At 40.2% G+C, this 22,954-nt stretch overlaps 1 protein-coding gene across 1 annotated transcript in view; it reads left to right on the plus strand.

Annotated features, from left to right (window-relative positions):
- TMEM132D (transmembrane protein 132D) overlaps positions 1 to 22,954 on the plus strand; it is a 1,611,777-nt gene that overhangs the window by 1,569,798 nt on the left and 19,025 nt on the right. The window contains exons 6-7 of the mRNA XM_073557069.1: positions 4,473 to 4,678; positions 22,491 to 22,761. Coding sequence (XP_073413170.1) covers positions 4,473 to 4,678; positions 22,491 to 22,761 — 477 coding nt within the window. The remainder of the gene's footprint in view (positions 1 to 4,472; positions 4,679 to 22,490; positions 22,762 to 22,954) is intronic.

Below are 22,954 nucleotides of genomic sequence, written 5' to 3' on the forward strand. Positions count from 1 at the left end.
ATGTGGCCAATTATTCTGTATGGCGCACAATGTGGTGGCCATAATACTGTATGGAGTAATATACTATCCTTTTTTTGAGCTATTGTACAATTTAAAATAGATCAGTCATGTCATGTAAGCAGTGAAGTATTTGTCATTGTACTATACCTATATTTCTGTGCCGTATCGGAGCATCATGAGTTGTGGTATGTGTTAAAGGGGTGCACTGACACTCTTTAGCCAAATAACCCCCTGTTTTCAATGCGTAACTATTATTATGAAGTAAATTAAGGTTGACAAGCTTCAGTAATAAGAATTGATGTTTTTGGCATTGAAATGGGCACTGTAGGTGTGTTTACTGTCCTCCACTCCCTGCCGACTTTGCTTCCCCATTGACTTGCATTGGGTTTCGTGTTTCAGTCGGCCTCCGACTTTTCCCTATAGTCGGCCGATTTCGTTCTACCCGACTTTTGAGAAAGTCGAGTTTCATGAAACCCGACTCGACCCTAAAAAAGGCAAAGTCGCTCATCTCTAGTCACAAAACCTCAAGAGATTCCTGATGCCAGCAAATTGAATGAGAATCCTGAAGTGTCATGCACATGTTGCTAATCTGTGACTTGCAGATTTGGTAAAAATTCATATCTGTAGCACGTCAATTCTTTCAGCGTTTTTGTGGTATCTTTTCACCCATTGACTTCAATAAACTCAGTCTAAAGTGCTATAAAAAATGCAGGTCTAAAAATGATTGCAGATTTGATACTTAGCGTTTTTGCACCAAAAAACGCAAGGTTGTTAATAAAAATAAAGTGATGTGATATCACCAGGAGGAAGAGGAGACTATATATATTGCAACATGGCTGCCAGATGTGAGATATGTATCACAGAGGTAGATGTCCTCAGTGATGCACAACCTAGAGTAATGTTCTAGTACACATAGTATCCCTGAAACATGTATTGAAAAAACTCTTGTCTGGCTATAAAAAAACATTTACAAGCTGTGATACTTGTAAAAGGGGTTCCTACAAGGCACTAACCATCAGAGTGCCCAAACTTTTGCATCTGCCCATTTTCCTTTTGGTAATTTTTAAAATGTAAAAAATGAAATATATATATATGTCATTGTAATAATCACTGCTATGATGCAAATAATTCTGGGAAAATATAGAAATCATTTCCTGATGTAAATGCATGAAACATTGAACAGCCAAGGTAAAAAAAAAAGCAACTATTGTTTCCTGTTGCTGCAAATAATTGTTTATATATAAAAATTTTCATAGTCATTTGTCAAATTGATAAATGCAAAAGGGATTGTCCTGTGACTCTTCCATTAACTACATCCCTATTACGAATGCATTTGCATTTTAAATAGGTCTTAGAATTTGCATCAAATGAAGTAAACATTAATTGTATGCGTATAATGATTATTGGAGTCAAGGATCAAGTAAAACATGTAAACTATGTGATAAAACATTCTACAGTGTAATTACACAACATCAGCATCTGCATATACATACTTGTATATAATGTAACCTTCAGAAACTTCATGGTATCAGCTAAATAATTAGATTAGACATTTTTCTTGTTTGATTGATAAAATGTAACAGTGGCATATACTGTACAAAGTTATCATAAGAACTATTACTTTCTAAATAAGCCATTGAATGGATAAAATCTCATAATGTATTCATCTTTAAGATTAAAATGGACATTTTCCATGTGTCTTAACATTGTCCCAGTTAAATAAAAAATATTTTTAAAGCAGCACTCCAGTTTTTTTTATTGCATCGCTGGAGTGGTGCCACTAATGTTAGTCCCCTGCACTTAGTCTTATACTTACCAGCAGCCATCTTCACCATGTTTCGCCGCCACTCTAGTTTGTGACATTCCGGACCGCTCCAGCGTTTGCTGGAATGAGTCAGAGGTCACTTTTCAATTCAAGTCTAAGATAGCCTCCTTCTGACTCTCCTAGACTTGCACTGAGAGCTTGTGACCATTACTTCTGACTTCCGGTCAGTTAAAGTTGTGGTCACAAGATGGAGGCCGTAATCAGAGTGGCACTGGGAAGAGCTGAAGATGGCAGCTAGAGAGTATTATATTATGTGTAGGGATCTTATATTAGTAGCACCGCTCAAAAAAATTCTGGACTGGTGCTTTAAAGGCAGTTAAAGGTATATCAAATAAAGCAATTCTTGGTTGAGCCCCGTCACTTCAGCGCAGACCATAGAAGTCAGGTTAGCGGAATGGTCCCAGCGCAGAGAACTGGGAGGTGAACCGAATGAGTTTTGCTTCATGTATTATTTCATTTTTTATTTACTAGTTTTAGAGCAATTTTTATTTAAATTAATCAAATTATTTGATATGCTGCATGCCTGTAACCTACAAGTTTTTTTTACTGTTGTTTCTATAATTAATTGTCACATTATAATGGTAGCATATCAGCATTATGAATCAGGCATTGATGATAAGTGTTTAACTTTAGTCTATGGGGATCTATGCGTCCACCATACAGCGACCAGTATATGATGAAATTGCATGGACTGACTCATACAGGCTCTTCCCATGGGGGATCACAGGTACTGCTGATTAGCTAGTCAGACTCTGTTCATAGATTGCAAAATATGACAGTTCAGCCTCCCTCTGTGTATAATTATGGTGTCCTGGCTTTTTTAGGAAGACATAGAATGCAGGGTCATTACACTAAGCAGAGGCAGTACCTGCTCTGCTAGTTCAAATACATGTATTACTGGGAGGGACATGTCTACATGAGAAGTTTAAAGCTAAGAGCAGGTCTTTAATAAATAATGAAGTAATGGAGATTGCAGTCTGGAATGGTTGTTTAACTCAATGTAACCTTTAACCCAAGTTATAATTATTCCACATGACAAAAGTGTCCATATCCTTTAATTATTATGCTTACAGTTCATCTACAAGTTATGCCATATTTGTGTGACAGATGCAGGTCCACCCACAATTATATAGATAACTATGGTCTACTGACCCTTGTTCCACCTGATGAAGTAGCTTAGAAAAGCTCCCACATACAGGTGGAGATTGAATGGAGAGGTGACGTGCCTCTGTCATGTCCACAGCTTTTCCATTCATTTTTTATAGGAGTAATGGTAACAGCCTAGCACCACTCCAATCATTCTTCAGCTGAATGTATCAATATCTTCAAATTATTATTATTGTATAACTGGGAGTCTTTAAAGCCACCACTGTGGTAATACTTAAAGGGGTATTCCCATCTTCAAGATCATATCCCAATATGTAGTAGGTGTAATAATAATATTAGCAAATACCTCCAATTAGAAATGTTGTATTGGTCTTCTGATAAGCTACTTCACTTACCCCATGTGCAGGGCTTTTTAGTAGCTTAGATATCCATGGTTAAGACACTAAGAACTAACTAACAACTGTTGCAATGTGAATGGGTTGTAACCATGGATGCCTAAGCTGCAATGCCGTGTACATGGGGTAAGCAACATAGGTTATCAGAACTATACTATATTTCAAATTATAGATATTTGCTAATATTATTATTATGCCTACTACATATTGGGATAGGATCAAGGAAATGGGACAAAGTTGCCTGATGAGGCCACTGAACGGGTGCCTGGACGCAATGTGAAAACACCCTTATTTTCTCTGGACCACCAGCAAGTAAAAAAACATCCTTCACATTTTTCATCCAAACCGCCAATTGAGTACCATTAGAACAGCCCATGCCACTCATGTAGAACCTGTGGAGCGAAGATTCTGCTCGTATTTTCTCAAATGCAAGATGAACAAAATAGTAATATTTTACTGATTCTGCAACATTAATAACAAGAAAACAAGAAAGGAACAAACCAGGCAAATGTGACCATACATCCTGCATAGGATGAATTGGGTGTGTGAAAAAACACTAGAGAATTTTTCAACTCAGCAAATTGTAAATCTTGCTATTGGGCATTGTTGTATATTTATAAACCTCTCTGATACAGCCCCAGGCTAAAGAATATGCTTATAAAGACAATGACTACCGTAAAGTACCAAATATAGTCTCATCTTCTAAAGTCAACCCCTCTTCTCCATGTTTTTTTCCCTACCGGTTCCAACAAAAACTTGTTGTGTTGTCAGTCATTGTGAAACACATGAACAAAATATTATGTCATGTTTCCAAATACATAACAACAAGTAGCTGTTGTAAGTTTCCTCACGTGAGACACATTCCATGAGACATTACTGTGCTGGTGTCTTCTGACTGAGATAATATGTCAATCAGCAGAAAATGTCTTCCGTGCAGTGTCATAGCTGCACGACATGCTGTATGCATAAAAAATGATTTATGTCGAAATATTTGTACAACATAAATCTCCATGTCTGCCTTTCCTTCATTTTTTAAGTAATTAGTTACTCCTATTTAATTAGAAATGTTGTTCCAGATTCAGATTTCAACGCTATGTAAGATATCCTTGGTTGGTTTATAAGCTTGCTCTTTTTCTGTCTAACAGGTTTCGGAGAGATGTGACTATGTCTTCGTAAATGGAAAGGAAATTAAAGGAAAGGTTAATGCCATTGTGAATTTCTCCTATCAACATTTCAAGCCCTCACTAGAAATGACAGTGTGGGTTCCACGGCTTCCTCTGCTGATAGATGTGTCTGACACTGAATTAAATCAGATCAAAGGTTGGAGGGTTCCCATAATGGGAAATAAGCGGTATGTGCAGAATAATTGTGCTTAATGTCAAATTGCACAAGTCATTGACCTGTGAAATCGATGGTTTCTGGTGCTCAACATAAACATGAATGGAGCCTGCTAAATGGGTCTTTAGTATTGATTGTGTTACCTAAGGATTAATAGCATCCTAACCTTTCACTGATCATATGTAAGAACATCTTCTGTTGTACTATACATGGTTGTAATATAATTCTCATGTGACCAGACTTGCTGAGAAAAAGACAAAAGCATGGTTTTCATCTAATTTGTGATCAGATTTAAAATATGATTTTGTGTTTTTCTCGCCTAGACTAGTCACATAAGAATTATTTTACAGCCATATACAGTATAACAGAAGATGTTCTTACATTTGTCTGTAGCCGGCTTAAAATTCATCCAACAGATTAACGCCTTCCCGACATGCGCTGTAGGAGCTGCGTTTTACGGCATCAATCATTTCCGGTCACCACGCTGCATCACACGTGACCGAGTTAACATGGCTGCTGTCCCTGACAGCAGGCCATTCCTGCACATCACCCATGGGGACCTTAGCGCCCCCCTGTGTCAACAATCGCTGTTACTGGCTGTTCAATTCTAACCAGCCAGTCACAGCGATGTCACAATAAAGTTGAAAAAAATGGGCATGCTGTGATTGGTCACACAGTGCGAATCACAGGAGTCACAGCGATATGGGGTGATCGAGTTGTCACCTTTCCTGATAAAGCCCTTTGGCGCTGATTGGATGAACGATAGTTACTGGCCAATCAGCTCCAAAAGGGTTAATCTACAATAGCGATTCCCCACTCTATGCGCCATCTTTATCTCAGAGTTTGCATGCAAAGTGGTTGTGAACCTGAGAGAGAGAATTTCATTGGTGACCAGTGCGATCTTCAAGCGATCTGTGTCCTCCAGTGCCTCTAGCGATCTGTACCTGCTACAACCTCCTGTGCTTTGTGCTGGCTACTGTGTGACTTAATTTGTGATCACAGCACAAGCAGTTCCCCAATCGCTCTTACAGTCCCACCCTCGCCAATCCCCCAACTCGCAAATGTATTTTTTGCGCACTTTTTTTGCATTTTTTTCATGTGTGCCGTGTCCCGCTCTGAGCAATCATGCTCTTCCCATGGACACAGTTCTCTGTTTAGTATCGCTGCTGATAAGAGACTGCACCAAGTGACTTTGTATTTTTTAGCTAATTAGAGTAGCGGATGTTGAAGTGTAAGTGATGTCCAATTTTTTTTTTTTTTTTTTTTAGAAAAAAAATAATAGTGTAGTGTTGTTTTTTTAGATAGCGAAGTAGCATATTAGAGTAGTGGATATCAAAGTGCTAGTGATGTCCAATTTTGTTTTATAAAAAAAAAATATTAGTTAGTACAGAGTAGCCTTATAGGTAGCAAGGTACTGCATTAGAGTAGCGGATGTCACAGTGTTAGTGAAATCCGATTTTCTTTTAGAAAAAAAATTAGTACAGAGTAGCTTTATAGGCACGGAGGTAGCAATTTTCCTTTGCAAAAAAAAGAATTGTTTGTGGCAAGCACATTTTTAGCTAGTGCATTAGCGGAGCATACATCACATTGTTAGTGACGTCTGTTTTTCTTTTGCAAAAAAAATAACAATTGTTTGCGCTGAGTAAATTTTTAGCTAGTGCATTAGGGCAGAGTATGTTGCAGTGATAGGCTGGTTTCACATTAACGTTTGGAGGTGCAGCGAACACTCGCCGTGAAGCTCTGCTCCCTACCGTGCCTCCTCCGGTCAGCTCCGCCTATGGGCGCATGACGCTGCATGCGACCTGCGTACCCTATCTTTAGCACTGGGTACGCAGGCCGTGTGCAGGTATGCTTTTGCCGCTGCATGCGTCCTTTTGCCGATGCGGCAACCTGTGCCAAATGTAACGTGTTGCATTTTGGTGCGATCGCCGCACCTTCAAAAGGACGCATGCGGCGGCAAAAGCATACCTGCGCATGGCCTGTGTACCCAATGCTAAAGATAGGGTACGCAGGTCGCATGCAGCGCCATGTGCCCATAGGCGGAGCTAACCGGAGGAGGTGTGGCAGGGGGCAGAGCTTCACAGCGAGCGTCCGATGTGCCTCCAAACGCTAATGTGAAACTAGCCTTAGTGACATCTTTTTATCTTTTGCAAAAAGAAAGAATAGTTAGCATTCAGTAGCTTTATAGGCAGGGAATTAGTGTAGTGGACATCACTGTAATATTGTGTGCAAATTTTTTATTTTTACATCTACGGATTTTCTTTCATTTTTCTCTTCAAAATTTTTCCTTTTTACTTTTTCCCTCTACTTTTTTATCTCTACTTTTTATAATATATAGTACCCTTTAAACATTGAGTGATGCAACAATGTCAAGAACTGCATCCTCAGTCACAACTTTGATTGTGGCAAGCAGCGGTCGTGGGTCTGAAGTTGGCAGGGGTGGCAAGGGTTGGCTAGCCTTGCCCTTTTTGAGACCACAAAGGATGACTCAACTCACCTTATCTGCCACCTTTGTAAAAAACTACTGAGTAACGCAAGATCAATGCAGGACACTAAAAACTACACCATAACCTAGTCTACTGTTATGAATCTGCAACTCAGGACTAGGATAGATAGGGAAGAAACTGACCCTGCACTAGGACTAGGCTGAAACCCTACAATGGAGTGGGCCACCTATTCCTTGTGAATAGACCCACCGACATTTCCTAGACTAAACTCAAATGAAGACCTATAGGTAGGGGGAAGGGAATCCCTGAGAAAACTAGGGACTGGGAAACAAAAACCGGTTAACCTCCTAGTAGGAAAATAATGGGAGCTGCAGAAACAAATGAAGAGCTAAAAACAAAACTGGCAGAACTAGAGATCCCAGAACTGCACAAACTGCACACACAGAAAGCAAACAAGGCACCTAGCCAGAACACTAGCGGATTAACATTGTTATCCAGCAAGGACTGGGAGGCAGGTGCAGGATAATAAAGGATGATACAATCACCTCACCTAAGACAAATCCCGCACCAGAGGAAAAAGACCAGCAGCCAGAAAACCATAACAAGATGGCGGATGGTCAAAACGAAATAGATTCTAGCAGTACCTCCCCTTTTACTAGGATCCTCCGGATCATCTTGGCCAAGCCTTATTCGGAAATTTCCTGTGAAAAGCCTTAATAAGCCTTGAGGCTGAGACATCTATAGCTTTCACCCAGGAATTGTCCTCAGGACAGAAACCCTTCCAGGACACGAGATACTGCAACCTTCCAACCTTCTTCTGTGCCACCTGAAATCTAAAATGCGTGAAATCTCAAACTCACCGTCCTCATCAATTGGAGGAATAGCTGGCATCGCCTTCTTGTCTGGCATGTCAACTCTCTTCAGTAAAGATACATGAAAAACTGAATTAATTCACCAGGACGAGGGGATGTCTAATCTCACCGCTGCCGAGTTGACAACCTGAACCACTTTGAAGGGTCCTACAAACTTAGGCCCCAGTTTTTCAGAAGGGATCTTCAAATGCAGATTCCTAGAGGACAACCACACCATGTCCCTACTGCAAACAACGCCTCCCTTCTTTTCTTGTCAAAATATTTCTTTGACCTCCTATTTGCCTCTTTCAGATTATGGCGTAAACTGGTCCAAACCCTTTCTAAATTTCCAGAAAAACTCTCCTCCTCAGGCACCGCCGCCCCAACCTTTGAAAATGGACTGAGAGATGGATGTCTCCCTGAACAGTAAAAAAAGGAGAACACCCAGCCAGGGAAGATGTATGATTATTAAGAGCAAACTCAGCTAGTGGTAGATATTCCAACCACATCTCCTGATTGTCTGCTACAAAACATCTCAAAAACAGCACGTCTTGGTTTTTGCTTTCGGTCTGTCCATTGGACTCCGGATGATAACCTGATGAAAATGACAAGTGAACCATCAGTCTGTCACAAAAAGCACGCCAAAAGCGAGCCACAAACTGTGGTACCTTATCGGAAACAATGTCCGTGTTAACACCATGGAGCCTGACAATCTATTTCACAAATGCCTTAGCTAGAGTCTTGGCGCAGGGTAATTTATTAAACGGGACCAGATGACTCATCTTACTAAACTGGTCTACAACAAACCAGATGACAGAAAAACACTCAGACCAGCAGATCAGTGATAAAATCCAAAGAAAGATGCATCCAGTTGGGGCATGTGAGGCTTTTGACCTAGCGCACACAGTACACTGAAGCACCCACTTGATGATTTCTCTTTGCCACCCTGGCCACCAGAAACTTTTACCGATCGACTTTCTAGTTTCTGAAATCCCTGGATGACCCGTCAAGCGAGACTCATGACATTCAGAAAACAAAACTCTTCTCAAGGCTCTAGGCACAAATAATTTACCATCCGGAGTATTCTTTGGTGCAGCATTCTGGGCTCCTAGAATGCTATTGTCCAAATCAAAAACCAATGCTGCCACCACCACCCCTCTCCGCAAAATACATTCCTCCTTTTCAGTATTAATGTCTGGAGAGAAACTAAGAGATAAAGTGTCCGCTTTAATATTCTTTGTCACAGGGATGTTACAGAGAAATGGAACTGAGCAAAAAACAGTGCCCACCTAGCTTGATGGGCATTCAAATATTTAACAGCATCCAGATATATCAGATTCTTATGATCAGTAAAAACCTGTATTGGATGTCTAGCCCCCTCCAAAAAATGTTGCCAATGCTCAAATGCAAGTTTACTAGCCAACATCTCTCGGTTCCCAACATCATAGTTGAGTTCAGTCTCCAAAAAAATTTTAGAAAAGAAAGCATAGGGATGTTCCCCATCCTCTCCTTCCTGGGACAGAACTGCCCCCACCCCAACTGATAAGGCATCAACCTCTACCAGAAATGGTTTAAGCCCCCGTTACACACTGCGATATCGCTAGCAATATCGCTGTAAAGTCACCGATTTTGTGACGTTACAGCGATATTGCTAGCGATATCGCTGCATGTGATACTTACCTCCGACCGGCTCCCCTGCTGGTTATCACTGATCGCGCGAGAAGCTCCTGGATCCTATAGGTCTTTGTTTGAGTTTAGTCTAGGAAGAAACTGACCCTGCACTAGAACTAGGCTGAAACACTACAATGGAGTGGGCCACCTATTCCATGTGAATAGACCCACCAACCCTTCCTAGACTAAACTCAAACAAAGACCTATAGGTAGGGGGAAGGGAATCCTTGAGAAGTCTAGGGACTGGGAAACAAAAACAGGTAACCTCCTAGTAGGAAAATAACGGGAGCTGCAGAAATGAATGGAGAACTAAAAACAAAACTTGCAGAACTAGAGATCCTAAAACTGCACAAACTGCACACACAGAAAGCAAACAAGGCACCTAGCCAGAACACTAGCGGATTAAAACTGTTGTGCAGCAAGCACTGGGAGGCAGGTGCAGGGTAAAAAAGGATGATGCAATCACCCTACCTAAAAGTACTGTCACACTTAGCGATGCACCAGCGAACCCGACCAGTGATATGACACGGTCAGGATTGCTGATGCATCGCTAGTGAGCTGCCACACCACAGGCAGATCTCACCAGTGACATCGCAGGGGTCGCTACTTACCTGTCAGACGAGGCGATCCTGACGTCCTCCCGCCCGCGTCCACGCGTCGCTCGTTTCCACAGCAGGAAGCTGACGACGAGAAACGGTCCAGGACGTTCTCGCGCGATCAGTGATAACCAGTGGGGGAGCGGTCGGAGGTAAGTATCAGACATAGCGATATCGCTAGCAATATCGCTATAACATCACAAAAACCAGTGACATTATAGCGATATTGCCAGCGATATCGCTTAATGTGACAGGCCCTTAAGACAAACCCAGCACCAGAGGAAAAAGACCAGAAGCCAGAAAACCACAACAAGATGGAGGATGGTCAAGGCGAAAAAGATTCTAACATCTGCCTAGTCTGCAACTGGGGTGGAAAAGTCATTGGAGATCCATGACTTGTTCATCTTGATGAAACTTAGGCAGTTCACACTTTCAGGGGACAGCCGGATGCGTTTATCTGTCAGGACACCACCAGCAGCGCTGAAGACACATTCTGAGAGAACAATGGTTGCTGGGCGAGCTCAGGCCACTCTTCTATTTTTAAAGACCAAAATGCAAAAGAGTCAAAACTCCCCTGATTGCATTGATAGTGAGCTTGACATACCCCTGCACCATCCTCTCCAGTTGTTCACAAAGTGTCAGACTTGTACTCTGTTCTGCTGGTGCATGGGCTGGTCTAAAAAATGTGTGAAACGACTCACAGAAATTGCTTCTGCCACTTACACTGCTGCTGCTGGTAATGTTTTTGCATTAATGACTCTACGTTCTCGGAGTTGGAAGTCTATAACTGCAATGCACCCTGTATGCGTCACTGTTGTCTTGGGGAAAACCACTCTTAAGATTGTCTACAAGTGCATATTGATACTACAGCATGTGGGCATCCATTTCCAGGGGGGAAGCATCTGGCAAAATTTATTCTTGTACCATGAAACTAACAGAGTGGCAACCCAGTAGTCAGCACTATTTCTAATCCTAACAATATGAGCATCATGTTGCAGATAGTACAGCAAGAAGGTGCTCGTGTGTAGGGCGAATCCATGAGGTCTAAGTTCATGATGTGTTTGTGGCAAGGTAACACTCAACCTTACTTCCTCCATCCTCTCAAAACCAACCGACAAAGGAGAGGGGATCATTATCTTCTTCTCCTGACTGTTGCGCGCCCATCACCTCTTCCTCCTTGTCCTACTCCATTTGTTCTTTGGCTCCTGCACCTTCACTAACCATTTGTCTGCTACCATGAGCCCCCCGTGATCGCTGTAATCCTCCCTCCCATGGCACCCACCTGTGCAATGACAGTCCAGAACTTAGAGATATTGTTATACCTTCTGCATCTTCCTCTACTTCCACCTCTTCCTCTGAGTCCACCACCTCCTCCGGCAGTTTATTCAAAGTGTGCTCCAGCATGTAGATGACTGGAAAAGTGATGCTGGTGATGGTTTTGTCAGTGATACCCATCTTACTGTGAAAAAGGGTGCAGAGGTCCTTCATGTGTGCCAACTCCACAAGTGTGATTTGAACCACGTCCATACTGCACTGGCCCAGGCTATGCAAAAAGCTATACTGAACCAGGGCTCATTGCTGCTGACAAAGTCGCTGCAACATGTGCAGAGTGGAATTCCACTGTGTCAGAACATCCCAAATAAAACAGTTGACCGGTAGGCCGAAATACCTCTATAGCGATGCAAGTCGAAAACCTGTGGAGTGCGAATGGTGGAATTGAGCACACAGCAATCATGCTTTCTGCACCTGCGCATCCAGGCCGGGATGGTGGTGGAGAAATTGCTGTACCACCAGGCTGAGGATTTGAGTCATGCAAGGCACATGTGTGAGGTTGCCCCAACGTAGGGCCATCACCAGGTTAGCACCATTATTGCACATGACCTTCCCTGGCTCCAGGTTCAGTGGAGACAGTCATTGCTCAAACTCGGCCTGGATTGATGTCCACAACTCTTGAGCCATATGACTGTGATCTCCAAGGCATATGTCTCATTAAGTGAAAGGTTGAGGGTGCAGGTAAATGCCCAAGAGGAGGTAAAGGAGGCAGAAGCAGTGGAGGAAGTGTTAGATACAGTGGTTCTTCCCACAAGCCTTGGGGATTCCAAGAATTGTGGAGCAGCCCCTTGCCTGCACAGCCAACAGAGTCACCCAGAGCCAAGTCAACAAGATGTAACGCCCCTGGACATGTTTGCTTTTCCAGATGTCAGTGGTAAAATGCACCCTTACAGACATAGAATTTTTAAAGGACCGGGTGATGTTGTCTGTGACACGCTGGTGTAGTGCAGGTACAGCTTTCTTAGAGAAGTAATGGTGACTGGGTTACTGGTACTGGGGGACTGCAATGGCCATCAGGTTTCAGAAACTATCTGTATCCACCAGGCGAAAAAGCAGCATTTTCGTGGCAAACAGATTGGAGATGGTGGAGTTCAAGCTCTTAGCTTTGGCATATGTAGGAAGAAACATTATTTTACGCGACCACAACTGCAGCACTAAGGACTGGCTGCTGTGTTGAGAGAGGGTGGAGTAGGGTGAACACGATAAACTGCTGGACTGTGAGAGAGATGCAGGCGGATATGTTAGTGGATTGATAAAGATGTGGTGTGCTCGATGAAACAGCAGGCATGTCCACTTCCATAACAGCTGATGGGTTCTCCAGCCGAAGACCTGGGTGAAAACACTTTGTACAGTGATGAAGGAGGAAGAAACAGCTGATGTAGTCGATGGGACAGCCAGTGGTTGCAGAGGCTCTCTTGTCTGCATTTTAGCACAGTGAGACAGCACAGTACAGTCCACATGCTCCTCTGGTATTTGAATCTCATCAGGATCACCTCCATCCCTGGGGTTAAAGTCTGGGGACGAGGGTCTGGATAATGCTCAGACCCTACTTCGTCCGGTGCTGCTGAATCCAGCTGAAAAAAAATTGGCCATTGGTGCAGATGCTTTACTCCTCTTGATTCTGAGTATCTTTGGAGCAGACCTCTGATGCCCATGGAATAGAATGTGTGAACAGCTCTGCGGCCTTGCCCATCTGTGGTTCCTCATAGTCAATTGGGCAGTTGGAGACTTGTGATGCGGGGGGAAACAAGGGTAATTGGGGTGCCACCTCTGAGGATTGTGCTGTGTGTGATGTTAAGGTGGAGGAAGAGGAGGAGCAGCTACTTGATGCAGCGCTTGGTGTACAATGGAGCACATGCTGTTTCTGGCCCTTATATACAAGGCATACTGCTGTGCGTCTGCCAAAGGAAGGGAGTCAAGAAGCCCATCCAGTAACAGATGTTGTCAGTTGCCTTTGGATAGGACGAGTCGGTGTTTTTTCAGTAGAGCTTTCAGTAACATTATCACCTAACCCGTGTACACCTTGAACACCAAGCCTATTTCCTCTTCCACCACGACCTCGCTTTTTCCAATTCAAGTTGAATGTACCCTTCCCCTCTTTTTAACCAGCTCTTTCATCATCCCAGACCAGTCAGTCACCTGTCATTAAATTAAAAATCAGTATTTGTTAACTGAGATAGTGTGTCTGGACCACACTATTAGCAGAAAGGATTCTGCTTAAAAATGTGGCCTGGTGTCTGGACTACAATCTTACCAGAAAGGTTTAAGATGCTGAATTGTGGTCTAGTGTCTGGCCCACACTATTAGCACAAACGATTTTGATTCTGAAATGTGGTCTGGTGTATGGCTCAGACAATTAGCAGAAAGGATTTTGATTCTGAAATGTGGCCTGGTCTCTGGTCCACACTAATAACAGAAAGGATTTAGATTCAGAAATGTGGCCTGGTGTATGGACCACACTATTAGCAGAAAAGATTCAGATTCTAAAATATGGACTCCTGGCTGCAACACATTATTAGCACAAATGATTTAGATTCTCAAATGTGGACTCTCCTGGCTGCACCACACTATTAGCACTACAAGTCCCATCGGGCGATGCCTGCTACCATGACGGTGATTGACACATTAGCCAATGATGGGACAGTAGTAGTCCCATGATCTGGCTAATGTGTTGAATGTACAAAAAAATACATACTACATACATGCAACATGCATACTACATACATGCTACATACATACTACATATATACTACATGCATGCAACATGCATACTACATATATACTACATGCATGCAACATACATACTACATATATACTACATGCATGCAACATGCATACTACATATATACTACATGCATGCTACATACATACTACATATATACAACATGCATGCTACATATATAGTACATGCAACATGCATACTACATATATACTACATACATGCTACATACATACTACATATATACTACATGCATGCTACATACATACTACATATATGCAACATGCATACTACATATATATACTACATGCATGCAACATACATACTACATATATACTACATGCTACATACATACTACATGCATGCTACATACATACTACATATATACTACATGCAACATGCATACTACATATATACTACATATATACTACATGCATGCTACATACATACTACATATATACTACATGCTACATACATACTGCATGCATGCTACATACATACTACATATATGCTACATGCATGCTACATACATACTACATATATACTACATGCAACATGCATACTACATATATACTACATGCATACAACATACATATATATGACATATATACTACATGCAACATATATACTACATATATACTACATGCATGCAACATACATACTACATATATACTACATGCATACTACATATATACTACATGCATGCAACATACATACATACTACATATATACCACATGCATGCAACATGCATACTACATATATACCACATGCATGCAACATGCATACTACATATATACCATATATATACTACATGCATGCAACATACATACATACAACATATATACTACATGCATGCAACATGCATACTACATACATACTACATATATACCACATGCATGCAACATGCATAATACATATATACTACATGCATGCAACATACATATATACTAAATGCATGCAACATACTACATATTTACCACATGCATGCAACATGCATACTACATATATACTACATGCATGCAACATGCATATATATATATACTACATGCAACATACATACGACATATATACTACATATATACTACATGCATGCAACATACATATATACTACATATATACTACATGCAACATACATACTACATATATACTACATGCATGCATATATACTGCATGCAACATACATACTACATATATACTACATATATACTACATGCATGCAACATACATACATACTACGTACATAGTATATATATACTACATGCATACTACATATATACCACATGCATGCAACATACATATATACAACATATATACTTCATGCATGCAACATACATACTACATATATACCACATATATACTACATGCATGCAACATACATATATACCACGTGCAACATACATACTACATATATACTACATATATGCTACATGCATGCAACATGCATACTACATATATACTAAATGCATGCAACATACATACTACATATATACCACATATATACTACATGCATACTACATATATACCACATGCATGCAACATACATATATACAACATATATACTACATGCATGCAACATACATATATACAACATACATATTACATGCATGCAACATGCATACTACATATATACCACATATATACTACATGCATGCAACATACATATATACTACATATATACTACATGCAACATACATACTACATACATACTGCATATATACCACATGCATGCAACATGCATACTACATATATACTACATATATACTACATGCATGCAACATACATATATACTACATACAATACATTCATACAATACATACATATAGACATACAGTACATATAACATAGAGTACATACTCACCATCACTTGTCACTTTGATCCCCGAAGCCATTGTCATCTGTGGAATAAATATCAAAATAACAAACCACCAATATACTTACAACTGATCCGCTCCGCAGAAGTCCACGAGTGTCCCACGACGATCTTGCATGGAGAACATCAGCATCAGCTGATGCTATCGTTCTCTACGGGCTCCAGGAAACCAATGACGAGAGGTAGGTATCCTTCCGCACTGTATTCCTCCGCCACTGTAAAAAAAAGTCCCTAGTCTCATTTTATGGCATTGCTGTGTGAGAAATTTCCATGTAGTATATATGTAGCATATATGTAGTATGCATGTTGCATACATGTGGCATATATGTAGTATGTATATATTTTGTTGCATGCATGTAGTATATATGTATGCTGCATGCATGTATTATATATGTAGTATATATGTAGTATGCATGTTGCATGCATGTGGTATATATGTAGTATGTATGTAGTATGTATGTTGCATGTAGTATATATGTAGTATATATGTATGTTGCTTGCATGTAGTATATGTGGTATATATGTAGTATGCATGTTGCATGCATGTAGTATATATGTTGTATATATGTATGTTGCATGCATGTAGTATATATGTTGTATTTATGTATGTTGCATGCATGTGGTATATATTTAGTATGCATGTAGTATATATGTGGTATATATGTAGTATGTATGTATGTTGCATGCCTTTAGTATACATGTAGTATGCATGTTGCATGCATGTAGTATATATGTTGTATGTATGTTGCATGCATGTAGTATATATGTGGTATATATGTAGTATGCATGTTGCATGCATGTGGTATATATGTAGTATGTATGTTGCATGCATGTAGTATATATGTAGTATGCATATTGCATGTAGTATATATGTAGTATATATGTATGTTGCATGCATGTAGTATATATGTGGTATATCTGTAGTATGCATGTTGCATGCATGTAGTATATATGTAGTATGTATGTTGCATGTAGTATATATGTATGTTGCATGCATGTAGTATATATGTAGTATGTATGTTGCATGCATGTGGTATATATGTAGTATGCATGTTGTATATATGTATGTAGCATGCATGTAGTATATATGTAGTATGCATGTTGTATATATGTAGTATGTATGTTGCATGCATGTGGTATATATGTAGTATGCATGTAGTATATATGTGGTATATATATGTAGTATGCATGTTGCATGCATGTGGTATATATGTAGTATGTATGTTGCATGCATGTAGTATATATGTAGTATGTATGTAGCATGTATGTAGTATGTTTTCTTTTTTTTTTACATTCAACACATTAGCCGGATGATGGGACTACTACTGTCCCATCATTGGCTAATGTGTCAATCACTGTCATGGTAGCAGGCATCGCCCGATGGGACTTGTAGTCCCATCAGACAATGCCTGCACAGACCCCCGCAGCCTGCACAGACCCCCGGACAGTCGACACAGACCACCGGGCAGTCGGCACAGACCCCCGGACAGTCGGCACAGACCCCTGGGCAGTCGGCACAGACCCCCGAACAGTCGGCACAGACCCCCGGGCAGTCGGCACAGACCACCGGCAGGCCGGCACAGCCCCTTGGCAGGCCCGTACAGACCCCCGGCAGTCCGCACAGACCCCCGGGCAGTCGGCACAGACCCCCGGCAGGCCGGTACATACCCCCGGGCAGTCAGTACAGACCCCCCGGAAGGCCCGAACTGACGGCGCATCATGATGCGCACAGACCGCGCATCATGATGACGTCATTTCGGCAGCCAATCAGAGCCACAACAGTGGCTCATTGCATTATGGGAACTTCAGATTCCAATATCCGATATTGAAAAAATATCGGTACTCGGTATCGGAATTCCGATACAGCGAATATCGGCCGATACCCGATATTTGCAGTATCGGAATGCTCAACGCTAGTTATGGATTCAGGAAGTGCTGTGAATATGGTATTAGTTTGATTAGTTAGATTTTCATAGTGTCTAATCTACATAAATGGAAGATGAGAAAAAAATACAAAAGTACATATTATTATGAAAATAAATATTTATATATTATTGTAAAACAGCCATCATTTTTATACAATAAAAAGCTTATTTCTGACACTTCTCCACACCCTGTTTGCAGAGCATGTCATACAACATCTAGAGTGCGCCCTCCCTGTCATTCGCTTTACATAATTGTTACATAGAGCTTTCAGACAAGAACAATAGAAGTGGAAAAACGCTGATTAAGGCAACAAACATGCAGTTTACAAATTTGAAGAGCATTATTTGAAAGCTATTAGCACAGAGTCTACTGCATTGTTCTCTTGAGTATAATTATATAAAGTGTGTGTACTGTATTAAATGTTTCAGGCAGTAATAAAGCAAGGAGGAGTGATATCATCCCATTTATCTCTTTATCATCTTGTTTATTTTTCAATGTTTTCTGTATCATTTAGTTTTCACAGCTTATATTTAGTTTTTTCAAGCTATTTCTTTGGGGTATTTACTTTTTGCAAAACTGTGGGAGATTTTCTGTTGTTTCTTGATGCCTATCACTGCCCCAGTTGTCATACCATACACATAGTATATATCTCTTCCTAAACGATCGGAAAATTACAGCATGCATTCTCTGCTATGTAAGTGGAATCCTCGTTAGATTAATAAGGGATAACTACTAGATAGATAGATAGATAGATAGACAGACAGACAGACAGACAGTGGGGAAAAAAAGGATCATATAAGAAAAAATTTGCAAACAAGACCATATATCTAATATATAAAGCTCAATGTGTGTATGTATGTGTGTGTGTGTGTATTGGCAATTTTGCCCCTATCTACATAATGGGGAAAAAGTGTATGTATGTATGTATGTGTGTATGTCCAGGATTGGCATCTGCACCGTCATAGCTACAGCCACAAAATTTGGCACAGTCACACATCTGGACCCCGAGAGCATCATAGGCTATGTTGTGAGGCAAATTTTTAACCCCGCTTGTTCCAATTCACCAAACAATTTTGCCCCTAAGTGCATAATGGGGAAAAAGTGTATGTATGGATTGGCATCTGCACCGTCGTAGCTACAGCCACAAAATTTTGTAAAGTTATCATTTCTATGGTGTCATCGTCCTTCTGTAAAGCTGGAAATAACACAATTTATTACCGTGCCAACACGGACCACCCTCTGACACAGACTGCAGGGGGAGCCCAGTATCACACAGGATAGGATTAGATACACGGCTCAGCAGTCAGTATCACACAGGAGAGGATTAGACACATGGCTCAGCAGGCAGTATCACACAGGATAGGATTAGACACATGGCTCAGCAGGCAGTATCACACAGGATAGGATTAGATACACATCTCAGCAGTCAGTATCACACAGGAGAGGAATAGATACATGGCTCTGCAGACAGTATCACACAGGATAGGATTAGATAAGCAGCTCAGCACACAGTATCACACAGAATAGTATTAGATACACAGATCAGCAGACAGTATCACACAGAATAGGATAAGATACACAGCTCAGCAGTCAGTATCACACAGGATAGGATTAGATACACAGCTCAGCAGTCAGCATCACACAGGATAGGATTAGATACACGGCTGAGCAGTCAGTAACACACATGATCGGATTAGGTACACAGCTCAGCAGTCAGTATCATGCAGGATAGGATTAGATACACAGCTGAGCAGTCAGTAACACATGATAGGATTAAATTCACAGCTCAGCAGAAAGTATCACACCGGAGAGGATTAGGTACACAGCTCAGCAGACATTATCACACCAGATAGGGTTAGATACACAGCTCAGAAACAGGATGTGCCAAAGGAGAGGACATTTTCATTCCAAGGATTCCACTCATTCCATCTGATTTGTTTTTTTATTTTAAACGCCTCCAGTTTCCAGTTCAACTGCTATTTGCAATGTCCATTAACAATGCTCAGGGACAGTCCTTGAAAGTAGTAGGGATTGATTTAAGTAGTAGGGCTTGATTTGCAATCTCCATGCTTTTCTCATGGTCAACTTTACGTGATCTGTTCAAGAGTTGGAACTGCCAAAAATCTGTTCAACTTTGCACCGAAAGGAAAAACCAAAAATGTTGTTTATCAAAAGGCTCTTGAATGAGTTGAAAATAAAATACTATCAATACTTGGGTAAACGTTTAGTTAATTTGTGTTGCAAATCTGTAGTGTTGAATATATGATGTGAAATGTTTTTATGTGTAATATAATCATTATAATTTGTTGCAACTAACCACAGTTGGTTACTATGCCCAGGCAATGCCGGGCTCTTCAACTAGTAAAGTATATAAATGAAAAGTTTATAAGGTACTGTAGAAGGTGATAAAATAATTAAACATTAAAAATTGACCAACTGAAGCCAATGCAATGGTGCACAAAACAGAACTAATGCTTGGGTAATACCTCTCTCTCTCTTTCTCGCTCTCTCTCTCTCTCTCTCTATATATATATATATATACTGTATATATATCCAGTCGTGCTCAAAAGTTTACATACTCCAGCAAAAGTTTTACAACACCAAAACCTTTTCTCCACTCATGGTTAGTGGTTGGGTGAAGCCATTTATTGTCAAACTACTGTGTTTTCTCTTTTTGAATCATAATGACATCCCCAAACATCCAAATGACCCTGATCAAAAGTTCACATAATAGGGTGATTTTGGCCTGATAACATGCACAGAGGTTGACACAAATGGGTTTGAATGGCTACTAAAGGTAACAACCTCACCTGGGACCTGTGACAAATGCAGGAAAATTGTTCAGGATGCAAAGAAAAACCCATAAATAACATCAGCTGAAACACTGGACTCTCTGAAAACTAGCAGTGTGGCTGTTTCAAGATGCACAATAAGGAGGCACTTGAAGAAAAATGGGCTATGAACCTTTTGGCCCCGACTCACGCGTTTCGCCCTACTTCTTCGAGGGAAGGAGAAGCAGGGCGAAACGCGTGCGTCTGGGCAAGGAGTTTCATAGTTGTACGAACAGCTTTTTGTGCCTACAAACCTTCTTGATTGATTTAGTGCCATCTAGTGGTCAAGTATTTATAATAGCACCTATTATTTTACTTGATATTTATTTAATTATTTTTCTCTGGATAACCCTGAAAATAAATCAGATTTGAAAAAATATTTTGCACATGAATTACTTTTATACTTAAGCACAGACACTTTAAAAATTATTGAATATTTTTGTTCAAATGACCTATTAATCTTGTGGCTTTTTGACTAGCAATGGAATTAGAGAGTAGTAACATAGTATACTTAGCTGCCACAAATGAATTTGTTTTATCTGGACCTTTTTTTTTCCAGCACCTTTTTCTAAAATTTGAATGTCTTTTATTGTGGTCTCATTCAATAAATGTTATGTTTTTATAACTGAAAGAACTGTTGCTGGTCACTTCTATTTTTGAGTGTGTTTATAATATTTTATTTAATTTTGGCAAATTTTACCTTAAGGAAATATGATGTGTTAAGTACTGGCCTCCCACTTCCATCACCTCCATCATTTAGTTATGATGAATTTAGCAAAGTGTCTATTGTTTTCTGGTCATCAGTTTTGGTATCAGGTAATGTTGCAAGGTAGACTATTATAGCAGACCCTTTAGTTTAGAAGTGTTAGCAAAGTAACACTTTGCTGAAACCTCAGTAAACGGCTTTTATTAACCTCATGAACATGTTACTTTAAATCTGCATTAACCAATAAAAATATGTGCACTGTCATACATTATTTTCGTGCTTTTGTTAGTCTACTTAAAGAGGCTCAATGTAATTTTCTGCAGTTTTTCTATGTGACTGCTGAATCAGAACAATGTGCAATATGCTCACTGTAAGGATTCCACTCTTTTTCCTGCTCAGAGTTGCTGTCATGTGACTGAAAGTAGACGATTTACATAATGGCAGTCACATGCTGACTAGCTTCTCATCCAGTTGGTAGTTGGCATGTGACTGTATCTATGTAAGTTGCATACTTCTGGTCACATGACCACAAGCTGGAAATAGACAGTAATCCTTACAGTGTGCACCATGTATACAGTAAAATTTGGCAAACTAGTGACTGCTCAAATTTATATGGAGACCTAGAAAACCACTTTAATTCTGGTGTCCATATTGTAGAGCATTAAAAACACATATTACATATTACATTACATGCTATTTTTCCATTGAGTTCAGCTCTTGCACATGTCAGAATAGACAGATTTGTACTTTTTTCTGTGCTCATTTCATTTTGAAAATAAAAGTATTTAATTTTAATGCATGAAATCAATCAAAAGTTATCACAAATCTATCTACCTGTTTAATAAGTAATGCTATATTATTATACTCTTTTCCAGATCAGCTAGAGACAGTGATGATGACGATGATGAAGACAAAAAGGGAAGAGGCTGTGCTCTCCAATATCAACATGCCATTTTACGGGTTCTTACACAGTTCATAGCTGAGTCCTCTGAAACTCCAGGACAACTCACGTATATGCTTGGATCTGACTGGCAAGTGGACATCACTGATTTAATAAGTGAATTTATCCGAATGGATGAATCCAAAGTTGTGAGTCTCAAGGGACAAGTTCTGACTGGACTAGAAGTTGGTATGACAACTTTACAGGTAATAGTAAAAAGGAATTCAATAATTGGTCATTGACTAAAATCTCCTTGATAGTATCAGAAATGGTCATGCATGAATATGAAAAAAATCTGTCATTTAATTACCAATTTTTAGCTCACAATCAACTATTTAAAATAAATCCTGTATATGAGGTGTCAAAATATTGTGTATGAATTTTATTTGTTTTCTATAC

This window comes from Dendrobates tinctorius, unplaced genomic scaffold (assembly GCF_039654945.1).
Source record: "Dendrobates tinctorius isolate UK_male_01 unplaced genomic scaffold, ASM3965494v1 ptg000243l, whole genome shotgun sequence".
NCBI classification, from domain to species: domain Eukaryota; kingdom Metazoa; phylum Chordata; class Amphibia; order Anura; family Dendrobatidae; genus Dendrobates; species Dendrobates tinctorius.